The 17,581-nt window shown below is 38.1% G+C and overlaps 1 protein-coding gene across 1 annotated transcript in view; it reads right to left on the bottom strand.

The window, feature by feature from the left end:
- Positions 1-17,581, bottom strand: part of CNTLN (centlein) — a gene marked incomplete at its 5' end in the record, with an annotated part of 202,072 nt that overhangs the window by 178,632 nt on the left and 5,859 nt on the right. The window contains one exon of the mRNA XM_084304658.1: positions 4,696-4,784. Within this exon, the coding sequence (XP_084160784.1) occupies positions 4,696-4,784 (89 nt within the window). The remainder of the gene's footprint in view (positions 1-4,695; positions 4,785-17,581) is intronic.

Here is a 17,581-nt window from a genome sequence, read left to right as displayed (position 1 = left end):
CAATCTCAATTATTTGACCTTAGATAGAAAGGTTGTACCCTTATGCTCTATTATTCCATCCACTTTATTGAGTGATAATAACAAGGGAGTCCACTTCATTTTAAACTCAGAGTGACAAAATGGTAATCACCTTTAAAAATGCTTTAGATTTTGTTTACTTCCTAGTTCTGTCATACTGTTTCCCAGTAATTTGCACAGGAGTAAAATGATAAGTGGTTTAAGTAAACTTCTGCAAGCTATTTATCATCCCTTCAAAAAAAGCAAGTTACATTTTTTTTAATTATTTTTTCAATTAGCATCAATCTATATTGCTCATACATACAAAGCATTCACTTATCCTTTTCCATAAAAAGTACTTGTCATTTTAAGTGCATCTGCACATCTTCAGTCAGTGAGGAATCTATACCAACCTCATGTTTTTTCAACAATTTGCTATCCACAAGATGCAGCAAAATGTAGCTTAACTTCTTACAATAATCTTCCCCAAAATTTTTTGTTTATTTGATGACTTGCTCTTTAGGCCTGTTTTCTTCTATCTGCACACCTTTAGAAAGAATTAACTCCTCAGCAAGAGCAACACAACTCTCTCATCTACTGGCACTACTGTTAGGTTGGGACTGTTTCTCAGAGTGGCCCCAAATGATAAATTAATTCTCACTCTTTGCTAAATCTTTCAAGACAGCACACATGGAATTTAGGTGGGGAAAAATAAATTTAAGGAAAGTTTTCCATGTATACCTATTTAGAAGGATATCACCTAGCATAATACAATTTCCAGCTATATCTCCACAAGGTCTTGTATCACTGCCATAGTTTGATAAGTAATGGACCCTTCTACACCCTCTTTTTCAGAAGAAAGGAATGGAGTCAGCTAGAAACCCCTAAAGGAAAATCAGAATCTGTTGACCTGCCAAGATTTCATGTACTGTAGAAGTCCTAAGGAGCGCTCTGAAAGTTTCCAAAAGGTTTCAGAACCTTTGATACTGTGATCTGAACCTTGACTCTGAGTTTACATGTGAATTTACCTGTAAAAGGTACATTCTAAGCATTCTAAGACCTTTTTTTTTAATTCATCATCAAAAAAAAAAAAAAAAAAAAGAATCTTTCCAAAGGCAGTGAACTAGAAATAGCATGCTCTTTACATAACACTGGAGATCAATAGTATTTAAAGTAGCTGGAAAGTATACTAACATGAGATGTACTTTTTACAATGGCTTGTTTGAAAATACCTGGAGGCTTTTACATATCCCAAAGGCATTTCTCATTTGCACAGTAAAGATATTTTTTTGTTTATATCTGAATATTAAAATGGGAATGTAGTTACAGTTATGCAGCAAGAACTGCAAAGACTGCTGAAAAGTAAAATATCATTGGTGTATTATAGGAATCAAGAGCACAGCCATAAAAAGGCACCACTTACATTTTTACAATTTTAGGGCAGGTGAACTTCTATTTTGGGACCATGAAAGCACTTCAAAATAGCAGACAAATAATAGAAACCTACTGTTAATTCCCTTCTACATCCTCCAAATTATGCCTTTTTTTTTTCCTGATTTATTAGAGAAAAAGATACTATAACAAATACTTCAATGTTACAAATATAAATTACCTGACTGTGTAGCTAGTATTGCCCACTCTATTTCTAATACATACTTCTTTTGTCTTCTTTTTATGCACCCGTGGTATACAAGGATGTAAGGGAACATTTTGTCCTTTCACACTTCCATCTTTTTATTTCTGATATTGTAATCTCCTAAAGAAAATCTGGCTGTTTTTTTATTGGGCAATATTGACTGGTTCATTATATACAAGATCTGGGGTACAGAAAGACTACACCTTCTTAGATACAGTTTTATTCCAATAGGTAGCTGGCTTCTTTTCTCAGACAGTCTGTAATGAAGGTGAGCACAGAAAGCTTATTGGTGATGGATTTTTTAGTAGAACACATTGAAAATAAAGCTACACAAACATTTGAGGCACCCATGTCACACTGTCCCAAGCAGAGACAACAAAAGTTCATTCATCCATTCCATTCTGTTTGTATCTGTTCCAAAATCGCTTAGTAGTTAAAGCAAAGATGGAGAACGTTATCAACTTGGAAAATGTTATCAACAGGGTCAATGTTCCTATTACAGCTGAGAAAGGAGAGAAGTCTCTAAGAAGAGTTCGGCTTTTTTCTTTTTTCTAATCAGATATAAATTACTACTACATAGAACAATCCCACCTCTCCCCTTTAAATCCAAGTATCTTTGCTACATTAACAAAGCCAAAAACTCACCCATCCTACAATTTTCTGGCCAGCAACAGTGCTAAGTTGCAAATTACAAGAATACCTAATCAACATATCTGAATTGAGATAAACTGACACTGTTGTGATATCAATAATTGTATTTACTGCTATAAAGTGGCAAATGAGAAAAAACTTTTGTGAAAGGAGTGCAAAAAGGTAAAGTCATGAAACAGACACTACTTTGGAAAAGATTACTGAAAGCTACAGCTAGAGAAATTGGAGAATATATAGGGCTGTAATTTGGTTGTGCAGAAGATTCACAGGAAAAGTGGGCTAGAAATTATTTCCAAAGAGGCAATTAAACCTTTCTCAGGAAAAAGAGATGAAGCTACATCAATTAAAGAGAAAAATACACACTACTGCTCCATCTGTCAAATCAAAGCAACCCCAAAGTTCAAGTCATGATTAATAAAACTCCTGTATACTGAATAGGTTTTATACAAACCTATTCCAAGATTCTCTAGGGTAAAGATAACACCTAAAAAGATGCTGGGAAAGCAATTTCTTCCCTCTTAATTCCGTAACTCTGAGAAACAGGAGAAATATACAATATAGATACATAGCCTTGAGTTCACAAGAGGTGTTCTAAAGCAGTAGTATGTTCTTCTGAAAGAGAAGGCATACAAAATATGCCTATATACACAAACTTATACTCATACACCTAGACAGGCTGAAGATGCGGGTCCATGTGAACCTCAGGAGGTTCAACAAGTCTGGACATGGGTCAGGGCATGAGCACAGACTGCCAGAAGAGCTCACTGAGAGCAGCCCTGCAGAAAAGGACTTTGGGGCTCTGGTGGAGAAAAAGCTCGACATGAGCCAGCAGTGCGTGCTTGCAGCCCAGAAGGCCAACTGCATCCTCGACTGCATCAGCAGAGGGGTGGGCAGCAGGTGGAGGGAGGGGATTGTCCCCTTCTGCTCTGCCCTTGTGAGGCCCCGCCTGGAGTGGTGTGTCCAGGTCTGGGCCCCCAGCACCAGAATGATGTGGGGCTGTTAGAGCAGGTCCAGAGGGCTGGAGCACCTCTCCTGTGAAGAAAGGCTAAAAGATCTAGGGATGATCAGCCATGATATAAGTAGGCTCCGGGGAGACTTCATTGTGACCTTTCAATAATTAAAGTAGTCTTAAAAAAAAAAAAAAAAAAGATGGAGAAGGACTCTTTACTCAGGTAGATAATGACAGGAGAAGGGAGAATGGTTTAAAACTAAAATAGGGGAGATTCAGATTAGAGGTTAGGAGGAAATTCTTCACTCAGAGGGTGATGAGAGACTGGAACAAGTCACCCAGACAGGTTGTGGATGTCCCATCCCTGAAGGTGTTGTCAAGAGTAGGTTAGACCCTAAGCAACTTGATCTAGTGGGAGGTGTCCCTGCCCGTGGCAGGTGGGTTGGAACTAGATGAGTTTTAAGGTCCCTTCCAACCCAAGCCATTCTTGATTCATTTCTGGTCATGGCATCTGAATTCTTAGGTACAAGCTGTTTTAACATAAGCCACACATGCTTGAACCATCAGTTTCTTCCTCTGGATATCAACAACTCTTAGATCTAGTTAGCTAATATTTATTAAAATTAGCTCTGGTCATACTATGTTTTAAACAAAATTTTCATTATTTTTGCAATGCAGAGGATGAACAGGAGAGACAACACTATAGTAAAAGCACTCCCTGCTAAAGAACATAATGATTTATTGTAAAGAAGTTTAAAAAAAATGTTTAATTTTATAAGAGGAATCTTGTGGCATCCTGAGACACGGAACAGACAAATCTTTTGACCGTAAGAGAATCAAGTGATTGAATTTTGATAGCCACATTACAAACTAGTTCACATTTTTCTTATCTTTGGCCTACAAAAGTTATGAATTTGTAAATATTAGCATTCTAAAACAATCAATCATACACTGCGATGATTAATTAACATTTATAGCGGTCAGATGCTAGGAGGTAGGTAATATGAGGAAATCCTCATCATTAGCATCCTCAGAGGAGTATTACTTAAATTGCATGGTCATCTCTTCTTTTATCGTGCCTTAGCTTTTCGCTTCCTTGAGAAAGTAAATAAACATAATTTGCACATTTAACTGTCATCTAACTATGTATGACACCAGAAAATGTCATTTACCTCCTTTTGCTATTTCAACAGAAGATCCAAACATGCACTACATTTATAAAATAAGAATTGAATTCAATTGCAGCACAGTAAAGCAGTAAAAACAGACTTGAAAATACATTTCAACTTAAACCAAACAGGAAATCTGCAAAATACTCTATAAACTCTTGACAAAATTTAACAATGGATTTTTGGTAATACATTATTAGAATCCTGCATTATTCCCAATTAAAAAGATGAAAAGTGTGGTATCAGCACTTTTGTTTGTTTTTTAAAATATGATGCTAAATCTTCAAACTCACCTTTGCACAACCAAGCTGACAGCTTGTGTTAAATCTGGATTTGACAGTTGAAGACGTTTCCACAGAGACCACACAAATTCTTTATCAGCCTTAAAAACAAGAAAAAAAGACAAAAATATTTTAAGTGTTATGCTAAAGCTTTTATAAACAAAAAAAAGATATTCCATGAATATTCAGAACATGATTATTAAAAAAAAAAAAAGACAAATAAATAAATAAATACTGTTTTAGTGAGAATTAATTACAAGGTATTCACTTTCTCATGAAATAACAACATAGTAAAGAGTTCTCTTGAACAAACAGAAATTTAACCGCACAGAATTTTTGAAGGAAGACCAAGATCTACAATCAACTATGCAAGAGTATGCAAATAAGGCAGCAAAAATCAACATCGTTCAGACAAGGCTGCATTTTGCTGCATCAGTCCCTAGTACTTCTAATTTCTATTAATAAAAATTGAGCTTGGAATACTTGCTTCAGGTTTTACCATTTGCAGCTCTAAGATTTTATTTGAAAACAGGCCGTGTATCTGTCTCACATCCGCTCAGCTATCCTGTATCATTTTAAAGCTTCTGAAAAAAATCTCAGATGAGAACAAGAAAACAATTTTGCTGTTGTGTTTTGTTTTAAATACACTTCAGAAAGTTTGTGAAAGTTAAATCTCTGCTGAAAGCTTTTCTGGATTTGAATGTTCTACTACACAAAAGATGTTATTTTGCACTGGTGTATTTTTATTCCAACACAGTAGTATTACTAGAAGCAGTGATAGTCATGTAGTTATGTTAGATACTAAAATCATAATGTGTTAATTATATAAAAATATTACAACAGATCAGCAGAACATTGAAGAAAATTTTGCTGAAAAAAAATAAGAAAGCATAGTCTATTCCATGATTTATGTACATATGCTAAGAACAAGCCTACTAACCACAGCCTAACGTTAAATTAGAAAGTAATATAGCAAAACAATCATAATTCCAGCTAGGTAAAAATCACAGGGAAAAGGGGAAACACCTGAAAGGTGCAGCTTAGGCTACTTTTGCTATTTCTGAATCTTAAAGAGCATGTGCATGAGGACAATATATGACCTAAAAGGAAAATCACCACTATTGTGGCTATCAATATCTCTGCTTCCTTTTTCTTCCAAGCTTCCAGAACCTAACAATATCCTTGGATATCACAGATTTCATTTGTTAACCAGAAGCTCACTAATGTCAGCTAGATAACCAACACAGCATTTTCCCTCTGAACAAATTTGTTTTAACCCTGACTAAGATCTGAAATAGAAGACCTAAGTTCCTATCTTAATCTACACCATTTGGCTTCTTTATGGGTTTCCCACTTAATTTCCTCTTTACCCAGCTTCTCATTTTTTATGGTTATAAAAATAGATATAGCCACCTGGGAGCAGCAGTAAAGGACTCCTGGTAACAGGTAGTTTTTTTCATCCTGGTCAAAGGGAAGGGGATTGAAAGGGCCAGTTAAATCTGGCAAATCAACAGATGGTTACAGGGCTGGTGCAGATAGGGGTTTGTCTACTTAGACCATGGGACTCACTTTGAGAACCTGGTCTGATGGTGGCTGATGGGGTCCATTTGTCCTAGGAGGGGAAGAGCATCTTCAGTCACTGGCTTGCCAAGCTGGTGAGGAGTACTTTAAACTAGAGTTGTGGGGGGACGAGAACCTCAATCCACCCCGCTTCTCCCAGCTGGACACCAGTATCAGTGATAGGTGCCCAGAGCCTGAAGAAGGGTCACGGGTCAGCAGGAGAGCACCTGAAGGGCAGCACGAAGGAGTTAACTGGGGGCACATCTCAAATGTCAAATGTCTTTATGATAACACCCGTAGCATGGGGCATAAAGAAGAGTTAGAGATGTGTACAAACCTGCAGGACTACGATCTTATTGGCATCATGGAGATGTGGTGGGACGGCTCCCACGACTGGAGTGTTGGAATGGAGGGATATGGGTTCCTTAGGAAGGACAGGCAGGGGAGATGAGGAGCAGCTGGAGAACACTGAGCTCTGCCTGGGGATGGGTGAGGAGCTGACAGAGCCCATGGGTCAGGATTAAAGGGAGGGCAGGGACAGGTGACATTGTAGTGGGGGTCTGCTACAGGCCACCTGATCAGGAAGACCAAGCAGCTGAGGCCTTCCACAGACTGAAGCAGCCTCATGTTCACCAGCCCTGGTCCTCATGAGGGACTTCAACCACTCCAGTATCTGTTAGAGGGACAGCACAGCAGGGCAAAGGCAACTCAGTAGGTTCTTGGAATGCATTAGTGACCACTTCCTTCTCAACAAGGAGGGGTGCAGTGCTAGACCTTGTTCTCTCCACCAAGGAAGGACTGGTGGAGAATGTGAAACTCAAGGGCAGCCTTGGCTCCAGTGACCTTGAAATAGTGCAGTTTAGGATCCTGAGGGCAGCAAGTTGACTTTTTGTGTTGACTTTTTTTTTCAGAAATATCTTATTCTTTTGAATACTGTCGTTCCTAGTTGACATGCATTGAAATCTTTAAATACCACCAACTTCTTCAACAGCACAGGAAAGAAAACTTTATGAAAATTTGATGCCTTAATAACTCATTGCTATAAACCCAGAAAATCTCACCCACCTATTTTAAGAATGCATTGCTAATACAAACTACAAATCAGACTAGGCATCTGATTGTGTTAGTAAGTAAATAAAAGAAAGACTCTGGCCATAAAGACACTACAATTTCAAGTTATTACCAGCTTACACACAAACTGGATTACAGCATGAAGAAAAAAAAGAGTTTGTCTTATGTTAAATTCCTCTGGTTTTATCTACCATTGTAAGATGCACACAACTTTTGAAGTGTTGATGGGGAGACTTCATTTCTGGTAATTGCAAACAAAAGCACAATGGTAACAAAAATTTCATGTAGAGAGAATTGGGGCACAAACTACTCTTTTAAAGCCATTGAAAGAGACATCACTGTACTCTAACAAATTAGGTTAGCAGTATAATGACTGTCCAGTGACTGTTGCACGCAAGCAAACAGATAACTAACAGGATTATGGTGCATTACAGTAGATGACCGCATTTGCTTTTTGCAAAAAGATAACACCCAAACTAGGCCTGTGTCATATAAATAAGAACTCAAATGGTATCATATTAATTAGGTTACTCAAATCAGGCCACAAATATGGTTCTCCACCTCTTTTTTGAAAACAAACAACACACCCTCTCAATGAGAGCTATCACCTTATGCTACAATCCTGGATTTCTATCTATCCAGTCTAAAGTCTATATAAGTTCTAGATTTTTTTCCTGTTTACTCAAAAAAAAAACAGAATGGGAAGTCTTGTAAATGCCTTATGTCATCTAAAAAGTCACAGTGTGTGTAGATTGCAGATTCTGCATGACCTATCTGCATGCACCTGGGTGCAGCCTTCGGATCGCTGCGCTGAGGCCACTTGGCCTATTTAATATCCAAACAGCATGGATTTTCTCTAGAATGTTCTGGTTTTCTACAACTTCACAGGCAGAAGCAAAATGAAAAATAAAAATGTTTCTCAGGTTTGGAAAAATTGCTGCAGGCTTCCAAAAGGCATTAGGATCTATAAAGAACATGGATTCTGTGCATTCTGGATGTCTAAAAACATTTTGTACTTCTTTCAGGGGCCCATCAAAGAAAGCACACAAAGCCAAACAAAAACTCACTAAATAACAGCAATGGAAATGTGATTTCTTTTAAATGATTTAGGAGGACACTAAGTAAGTCAGCAGTTATTACACTCTAAATGGCATCAGTTCAACTATAAAGAAATTTTTGAACCACAACGTAGGAATAAACTACTATATCTAATAAACTAACTATAATTTCAAAATAATTTTAATTCAAATCTCAGTTTATCAGCAATATGAAGAGCAGGGCTAAACTGATAAAAGAACGTGTTTTTTTTTTTTATATCTTTCATGCATGATTCAGCGTGTACCTTTGCACTTAACTACTTAAAATGACTAAAAAATTAGTCTAAGGGTCATGACATCATTACAGCACGGAGAAGTACAAATAGTATTCCACCACAAATGTTCAAAAACCTGGAGTCAAACAAAATTACTGATGCTAATTTACCAGCTCATAGGCTTTTTGTTCAGTCTAGTTTTGTCTGCTTTTTTAAGAAACTGGATTTACTTACCACCAGTCTTCCTTAGCTTTTGCCTTTACTGTCCTGCATACAACAGCACAGAAGTTGCTGTTGAGTTTTCTGTGCATTTATTTATTAGAAGAGCTGAGAGACTCAGGCTTCTGAAAGACTCCAAGAAGCATTATCCAGTACCATGAGACCCATCACAAGCAGGAGAGACTGCCCTTTGTGCTGTCCTGGAGGTTCTTACAATCTCCAGACCTCAGGCTGGGGAGCTGCACAGTGCCACACAAGATGACAAAAGACCAACGTGTCACTTCCAGTCACATCCTTCTAAATACACCATTCCCCCATTGCACATAAGTGAGAACTACAATATATATACTGAACTGTTTCTAGTGAATATGTAAGAAGTATATATGTACAGTACCAGGAGAGGGAATTTCTCACAACCTTCCTCTGATTTCTGCTGTACGTCCAACATGTATTCAGTCTCTGGCAACCTTATTCCTACCTACACTTTGCTGCAACACAAACAAATACTAGCCTTTTGATAGCATTCAGAATAATGAAGTTTCAAAGAGATGAACACAGACAGACTTGTATGATTGATCTTTTTTTGATTATATAAGCAGTTCAGATTAACCTCAAATCATTTTCTCTTCCTTGGACAGCTTTGAAAGTAGTCTGTGAAATAGTTGCAGATGGGCTCCAAGTTTTACTCATGTTGGTGAAATTGCTACTTCTAAGTTCTGCCACATTTTTGTCTGTGCTGAAAGAACAGTAAATGAAGCAGGAATAAAAAAGCCACCCTAACTTAAATAGAAGGAAAAAAAAAAAAAAAAAGCTCACAGTAAAGGTTTATTGAATCTGAATAGTATACACAAAGTAAACTTCAAAGAAACAGCTGAACAGAACAGGATAAGTAGTGCCCAATTAAAAAAAAAAAAAACCTTTCCAGGTGGCCTGCCTGTGAATAGGATAAAATCACACAAATTTCTGCAACTGCAGAGCAACACCATGACACCATGTTAATAAATGTTATTTCTGATGGCAAGAATTGGTATTTAAAACTGTAATGTGGTAAATATATCATCAAATATTCTGACCTAAATGTATTTTCCTGCATGTTAGTATTTCTGTAAATGCACAGAAAAGACAGGAATTTTCTCCTAACTGGCCTTTCTGCCAATAGAGCAAGGACAAAATATTTAGCTGTGCCTTCAAATACATATTACCAATAACAAAATAAAACACCATCTGCAGTTAAAATCTATGAACCTCAATGACTAGAAAGAAATTTAACATGGAGGCATATTAAATTTCTCATTATCACAGTTAAACATTAGGAGAATGTAATGCTATTAATAAGTTACCACTAAATGTGACTTACTTCACTTTAACACGTCAAACATTTTTAGAGATAAAATTGTTTCATCTAAATCTTCAAGTACGTATATGTATTTCGTACAACAGAATATGAGCATTAGCCAAAAATTATTACAGTTTTAAGATGGAAAGAAGTTTAAATAGTCTTTTTAAGATCTTGGCACAATTAATGGACTTGGTAAGGCTGTTCCCTGAATGGTCTTGGGAGCCAAACAATTTCTTCTGAAAAAGGGCTGCTTAGACAGTCTGAAGTTGGCACAGAAAAACACTACAGCTGTCAAGGCCTGGGATATATCAATCTTCAGCCTACCCAAGGAACGTTCAACTTACTCAAGTGTACATTAGCGGCTCAAGAGGTCAGAGAGAGTGTACCTTGAACAGCTGAGAACTTATATACAAACGCAGAATACAGATGTCATTTGAAAGTTACTGCAAATTACTCATTAAAACTAAGATTATCCACAACACAACTGATGTCAGATAAAGACGCTTATCCCATGATCAGGTACGGATGCTAGAATTAGAGAATTACAGAGCAAAAAATTAAGTATACTGCATACAAAAGAGGGTTTTTCCCTCAGTCTACAGTGAAAGTAGTCAATCATCATATTGAAAGACATACAGAAATAAACAATAACTTATGTCTTGAACCTGCTCTTTGCAAAGCAAACGTGATTTTTGTAACTGATTTTGAACAAGAAGTTCAGAAGGTGGGACAACCGTAAGACGAGTCACAGACAAAGATTATATGGTATGACTAGCCAGAGCTTAAGTACTTGCTTGCAAGTAAAATCATGAATTTATTAAACATTAGCTTAAGTCACAAAACACAGCATCGCTTAAGCTTACAAGCAGAGCAAGACAAATATACTAATTTCAATGCAATCAGTTTCCTTCCTTCTTGGAAGAGAAATCCAAGCATAAATATTGCTCTGGACATCTGATATCAAAAGTATGTAAAACTGTTTAAATATTGCACACAGTTATTTGTCTACAGGAAACTAAAAAGCGAGTTACCATATTTAGAAAATTTTTAGTGTTTTTACACCTCTTCATCAAGGAGAATTAGCTGACATTCTTTTAAAGCAATGCTACTGAATTCTGATAGAAAAAAACTTTTAATTTAGCAGTGAAAATGACAAAAACATAAAAAATATCTTTCTGCTCACAGGAACAATTCATTCATGAATTTGGGTGTTAAATATAGGTTTCGTTTTTGTTTACATGTCTATAGTAAATTGTGTTGAGAAGGATAAACTGAAAAAACTCCTTTAGTGTAAATCACACATCAAGCATCTCAGCTACAGTTTGGAGTCAGCAGCATTCCTTCTGGTCTTTTACTTTATTTCAAAGTCTGTTAACTATTAGAAGGGCTCATACCATACCCTAAATTTTTAAAGCATTACAAATGATAATTTACTAAACAAAACACCACCTTCTGAAATCAGAGGTAGAATACCCATTCAACAGAACAATCACCACAACCCCAAAAAAAAGGGAAAAAAAAGGAAAAAAAAAAAAAAAAACTACTCCCTGGAACAATTGCTAGAAAAGGACACAAACTCTCATTTAAAATTTTAAACAGGAAATACCTGTGGATACCCCCAAAAGGGGAAATGAAACAGCTGGGAGGACAGAGGGAGCTATTGGTTTACTGTAATTTGTATTAAGAACTCTACAATACCAGACATTGACAGTTTTCCGTATTATGAAGTGAGTATTTCTCTACTGAGTGAAATTTACATCACCATCATGCTGGAAGAAAGAATCCATACGTAAATGCAAAGTAGCACACAGGACTGAGCAAGTATCAGATTACATTTCACAAAGACTGAAAAAGCATGAAATAACGTGTCTGGTGCAAGCATTGAAACACATGCAAGAACACCGTTAGTATGTTTTGGACTCTCCTAGCATCTAGTATGCTTCTTCTCAGGCCTTTAATCAAGCTGATGTATACATTTTACATGCAAGTGACAGACTTTCTTCATGATGTTTCATGTCACTTTTGAATATACACTGCTAATATGCTGCCAGTGTGAACGGAGTTGATACTATCCTGTCAGTATTTCTTGGTGAAGACTGTCGTGTTCCAGTCATGTACTCATTAATAAATATGAGGTATTTTCTCTACAACCCACCCAGTCTTCCTGAGTGGTCATACAGCACAGAACACTCTTATGCTTTATGAAGTCTGATCTTTGAGGTGCTAAGCTTTTCAAAAATCTAAAAAAGTGACTACAAGATAAGACTGACCATTACCTCACAAGAAATCATAGTGCCCTATACACACTGGGCTGCAAAGAGAACATGAGGTTATTTTCAGGTTCACAAGAGTCACTCACACACAGTAACTGCCACAGCTAACTGCCCAATAGAGCCGTAAGACAACTGCATGGGACCTGACCAGATGGACAGCTTCAAAACAGATGCCACCAGCAAATAAGTGCATCTCCGTCCACCTTCATCCCCAATTCCTTAATGTAATCTTCTTAGACCAGAAGGGGTATAAAACCAACAAGTAATTTTATTGCATTAGAAAAAGAGATTAACTATGTTTCTATTTAAATAATTGTTTCTTCTCTCTGTTAATAGTTTTGGCAACAAAGAAAATGCCTTTGAAACAAAAATAGGAAAAGATGGAATACCACTTTTTTATGTGCATACACCTAAACATGCACACAAAGAGATTTCGTCCTTACTCGGAACTCTGTTGAAAGCAAACTTGAGTTTGCTCTCTTGCATTAATTTGTTGATGTATTATTGTGTTACAATGCTGAAGTAGCAATAGTGGTCTAGGCAATGGTACTTCACATCGCTCACTAAAAGATGCTATCTGTCATTACATGATTTCATAAATGGACTCTTCAGATTAGTCCATCAGTGACAAGAAGACAGCAACATACTTAACTGAATAATTTTATTACACATTGTTGACATAAATATTGGACTCATTTTATAACCATGTGACAAGAAATAAGATACTTCCTGGTCTGACACGGCACAGTCAGTGAAGTAGCATCACAAATCACTTCAGTACCATGACAGTAGGACTGTACAGAAATCAACATAAGTTAAACAATAGAAACAAGTTAACTGATAGACATGGGCCCGTAACACACAATGCCACCTTCCCCAAGTACCTAAAAGAAAGTAACTTTCTTTGCTATTTTTAGGACAGACTACACAGTCAGGATATTCCGCAAGCCTTCATTCACTGGTACAGGCTTTACCCTAACAGTTGCTTTCTTCTGAGTACTCAGTATTGGAAACTTCATAGAATCACTATGTAGGTAGGAAGGGGCTTCTGGAGGTCATCTGGCCCAAACTCCCCTGCTCAAGCAGGAGCCACTCACCCAGGACCACATCCAGATGGCTTTTGCCTATCTGCAAGGAAAAGGAAACCACAGCCTCTCTGGGCAACCTGTGCCAGTGCTCAGTTACCTTCACAGTGGAAAAGCGCTTCCTGATGTTCAGACAGAGCCTCCTGTGATTCCACTGGTGCCCACTGCCTCCAGTCCCAGGACTGGGCACCACAAAAAGGAGCCTGGCTCTGTCCTGTCTGCACCCTCCCTTCGGGTATTTATCGGCAGTGAGGAGATCCCCCCCACGCCAAGCCTCCTCTTCTCCAGGCTGAAGACTCCCAGCTCTCCCAGCCTTTCCTAGTGTGAGATCAGCTCCACTCCAATGATCACTGTTGTTGCTCTTTGTTGGACTCTCTGATAGCTCCAGGCCTCTCTTGTGCTGGGGAGCCCAGAACTGGACCCAGAGCTCCAGGTATAGCGTAACTAGTACTGAACCAAGGGAAAGGATCACTTCCCTTCACATGCTGATTGTACTTCCCTTCACGCAGCCGAGGATACCCTTCACCATTTTTGCCACAAGGACACGATGCTGGCTCAAGGCCTGGTTAGCTTCCAACAAGACCGGCAGGTCCCTTTCTGCAGAGCAGTTTCCAGCTGGGTGACCCCCGGCATGTGCTGGTGCCTGGGGCAGCTGTTCTGCAGACAAAGGACTCTGCACTTTTTCCCCTTGTTGAATGTCATGAGGTTCCTGGCAGACATTTCTCAAGCTTACAGACTACAGACAGTGGCCTCTCAATGACATCTGACAGCTCCCTCAGCACTCCATTCTGTGTATCCATTCAGGGCCCAAGGACTGAAGCATGTTCAGTTTGCCTGAACATTCCCTGACCAGATCCTCCTCCACCAAAGGTACATCTTCCTTGCTGCAGTCTTTCCCTGTCTCTGGGACCTGCGATTCCTGAAGGACAGTCTTGCTAGCAAAGACTGAGGCAAAGAAGGCATTCAGTACCTGGGCCCTTCCACTGTGCTGTGTAACCAGTCTCCCAAACCATGCAGCATTGGGCCCAAATTTTCCCTGCCTTCCTTTTATCACTGATATGATTATAGAAGGCCTTGTCCTTGACATCTCTGGCCAGATTCAATTCCATCCAGGCGTTAGCTTTTGTAATTTTAAGCCTGGATACTAGGACAACATTGTCTGTATTCCTCCTATGTTATCCACTCTTGCCTCTACCCTCTGAATGCTTCTTTTTTTCTGTTTGTATCATGTTTCTTTTTTGAAGTTTGGCCAGGAGCTCCTTGTTCATCCATGCAGGCCTCCTGACATTTTTTGTTTGACTTCCTATTTGTTGGGATTGACCTTTCTTGAGCCTTGAGGAGGAGATCCTGGAATATTAACCAGCTTTTCAGGCCTCTCTTCCCTCCAGGGCCTGATACCACAAGACTCTTTCAAGAAGAAATTTTAAGAGGCCAAAGTCTGTTCTGCTGAAGTCTAGGGCTGTGAGCTTGCTTTTCACCTTACTTACTGCCCAAAGGATCCTGCACTCCACCGTCTCATGGTCACTGAAGCCAAGGCTGCCTTTAACCTTCGTGTTTCCAGGCAGCTCTTGGTCACTGATGAGTATGAGGTTGCACTGGCTCTGGGATGGAGTTACCTTTCCCTGCAGTGCCTCATGTAATACATGCTGTGTGTTGTGCTTGTAGCTAGAATAGCACTGGTATCACACAGGTGTCGGGTCTGTTGCTGAGCAGTGCTAGCACAGCACCAAGACTACCTCCAAAGCCCCCAAGAGCCAGCAGGCTGGGGCTGGGTAGGAGATGAGGAAGAAACATCACCAGGGCAGCTGACCTAAACCCACCAAAGGGATATTCCGCACCATGTGGTGTCACGCTCAGCAATGAAAGGTGGGGGAGGGGAAGGATAGGAGGGGGCTCTCATTATGAAGACATCTGTCCTCTCAAATGCCCACTACACGTATTGAGGCCCTGCTTCCAGGGACGTGGCCAAACATTGCTCTTTGAAGGGAAGTAGAGATATTTTTTTTCCTTTATCTGAATTTCCACATGGCCTTTACTTGTTTTTTTCCCCCCTCTTTCTTTTCTCGTTAATTAAATCATCCTTATCTCAACCCGTGAGCCTTATTTCCATTCCAGCGTAATTTCTTCTCTCCCTCTTCTTTTGAGGAGGGGGAGTGTGAGAATGGTGGAGCTCAGCTGCCCAGCTGGGTAAAACCACCTCAGGGGTCCAGCAGTGAATCTGAGTGAAGATGCACAGAACAAGACAAATTTTGCACAAAACCTTTTTCTTTAATTGCTAGAGTTATAAGTGTTATTCTAAGAGTTCAATTGTGGATTTGAAAGCCGAGAATAATCTGGAAGTTTCAGCATGGGCTTCAGAGTTAGTGTTTACTTAAATACAATGGTCTGTATTAATACAATCATAGCGCCTTTGAGAGTTTCAATGCATTTCAGAATATGGGAATCCATGAGTAGTTTAATTTTACAGACAATATGACCACGCATTTGTGTATATTAAGTCTGACTTACCAAACTTCATAGTGCTTTCCATAAAAGTGCCTCTGAAATTGAGGACAAATAGAAGAATGACATTTGCACATCTTGTAAGTTATGAGTTAAACAGCAAATGAAATCATTGAAGAAGTGCATGCTCAATAGTAATAAAGAAAAACAAGATTACCTGAAGTCAATCCTTAAAAACAGCAAACCCTTCTGAACCAAAATACATTTTGATGGGAAAAAACAGATCACTGAATCTGTAAATCCATGCAATTTGGTACATGTAGAAATTTCGGTATGTTCTAGAATTACTCTCAACGCAGTTAGAAAAATTACAAGCCAGTCTACTTATCTCCATGTAAGACTTTAATTTCTTTACTGAGAAACAGCACATTTTTGTTGTTCCCATAAAAGGTATCTTTCCACTTATGCCTAACTCTACACAAATTTTTGTTTCCCACTATCTCTAGGGGAAAGTTGAAATATTTATATAACACAGATATGCTGTAAACAGATAAGTGAATGTCAAAATAAGTATTTTTAACAAATCTCACTCTTAGTTCACCTTCACAGAATTCCAGTAGTCCGTATTTTTTCAGAAGGAAAGACAAAATACATTGATTTCACTCCTGTTAGCTAAAATTTGTGAAAAATAAAAGCAGAAGAAAACAAAAAGAGTAAACCAACTTTGCTATTCAACAATGTTATTTCACTGTGTACAATACATAAAGAGTAAGATCTTAATTAACAGCACCTGTACTGATCACACTCACATGATTTAGACTCCTTATGGCAAAATATAAGGGTATAAAATAAAATAATAATAATAATAAAAAAAAAGCACAAAGCACTAAACAGGTGGAATCCCACTGTACCAACAAATATGTGGACTTGTCTTCATCACTAATAAAAGAAACAAGTATTTAATGAATGGAAACACTTTGCCCCATTTTGAAGGAACAGTGGTATATGGATATCACAATTCATACCGAAGAAAAACTAATGCATTCAAATTCTCATACTAGTAGTTCACAAGCACTTACGTTTTGGTTACGAAGACAGAAGAAGAAAAAACAGCTCGACATAAAAACAAATCACTAAGGAAGAACCACATTTTTCTTCTATAGTATTAGCTCCAATTCACAGCTATTGACTTAAAAAGATTTTTAACATGTACAATCAACATGCATGTAAAATAGCTACTCATGCAGAAAATGCAATGTTTGGATTTCTTTTTTTAACCTATTAAATACATTTTTCACATTTACTTGTAAATATTTTGTTCAAAAATGCTTATAAATCAATGTTATCATAGCTTCATTCAATTTTCAGTGGGTGTCCTGGATATTACATTGGTCAAGAAGGACAGAATGCATCTGTTTTTCCAGGTAATGGAATATTTTTTATAATAAAAAAGTTTGTTATAGCAATCCTATCTGTGATTAATGCTAGTAATACCAAATAGAATACTTTACATCCTGCCCTGACCCACAAAGTGATCAAAACAAGACAGTCCATCTGTCCACAGAAGTACTATTCTTTTTCTGCAAGCAGTGTAAAA

Source organism: Netta rufina, assembly GCF_964035555.1.
Source record: "Netta rufina genome assembly, chromosome: Z".
In the NCBI taxonomy this organism is placed as follows: domain Eukaryota; kingdom Metazoa; phylum Chordata; class Aves; order Anseriformes; family Anatidae; genus Netta; species Netta rufina.
Note: the sequence above shows the minus strand (reverse complement) of the source record. Positions and strands in the feature narration are given on the sequence as shown.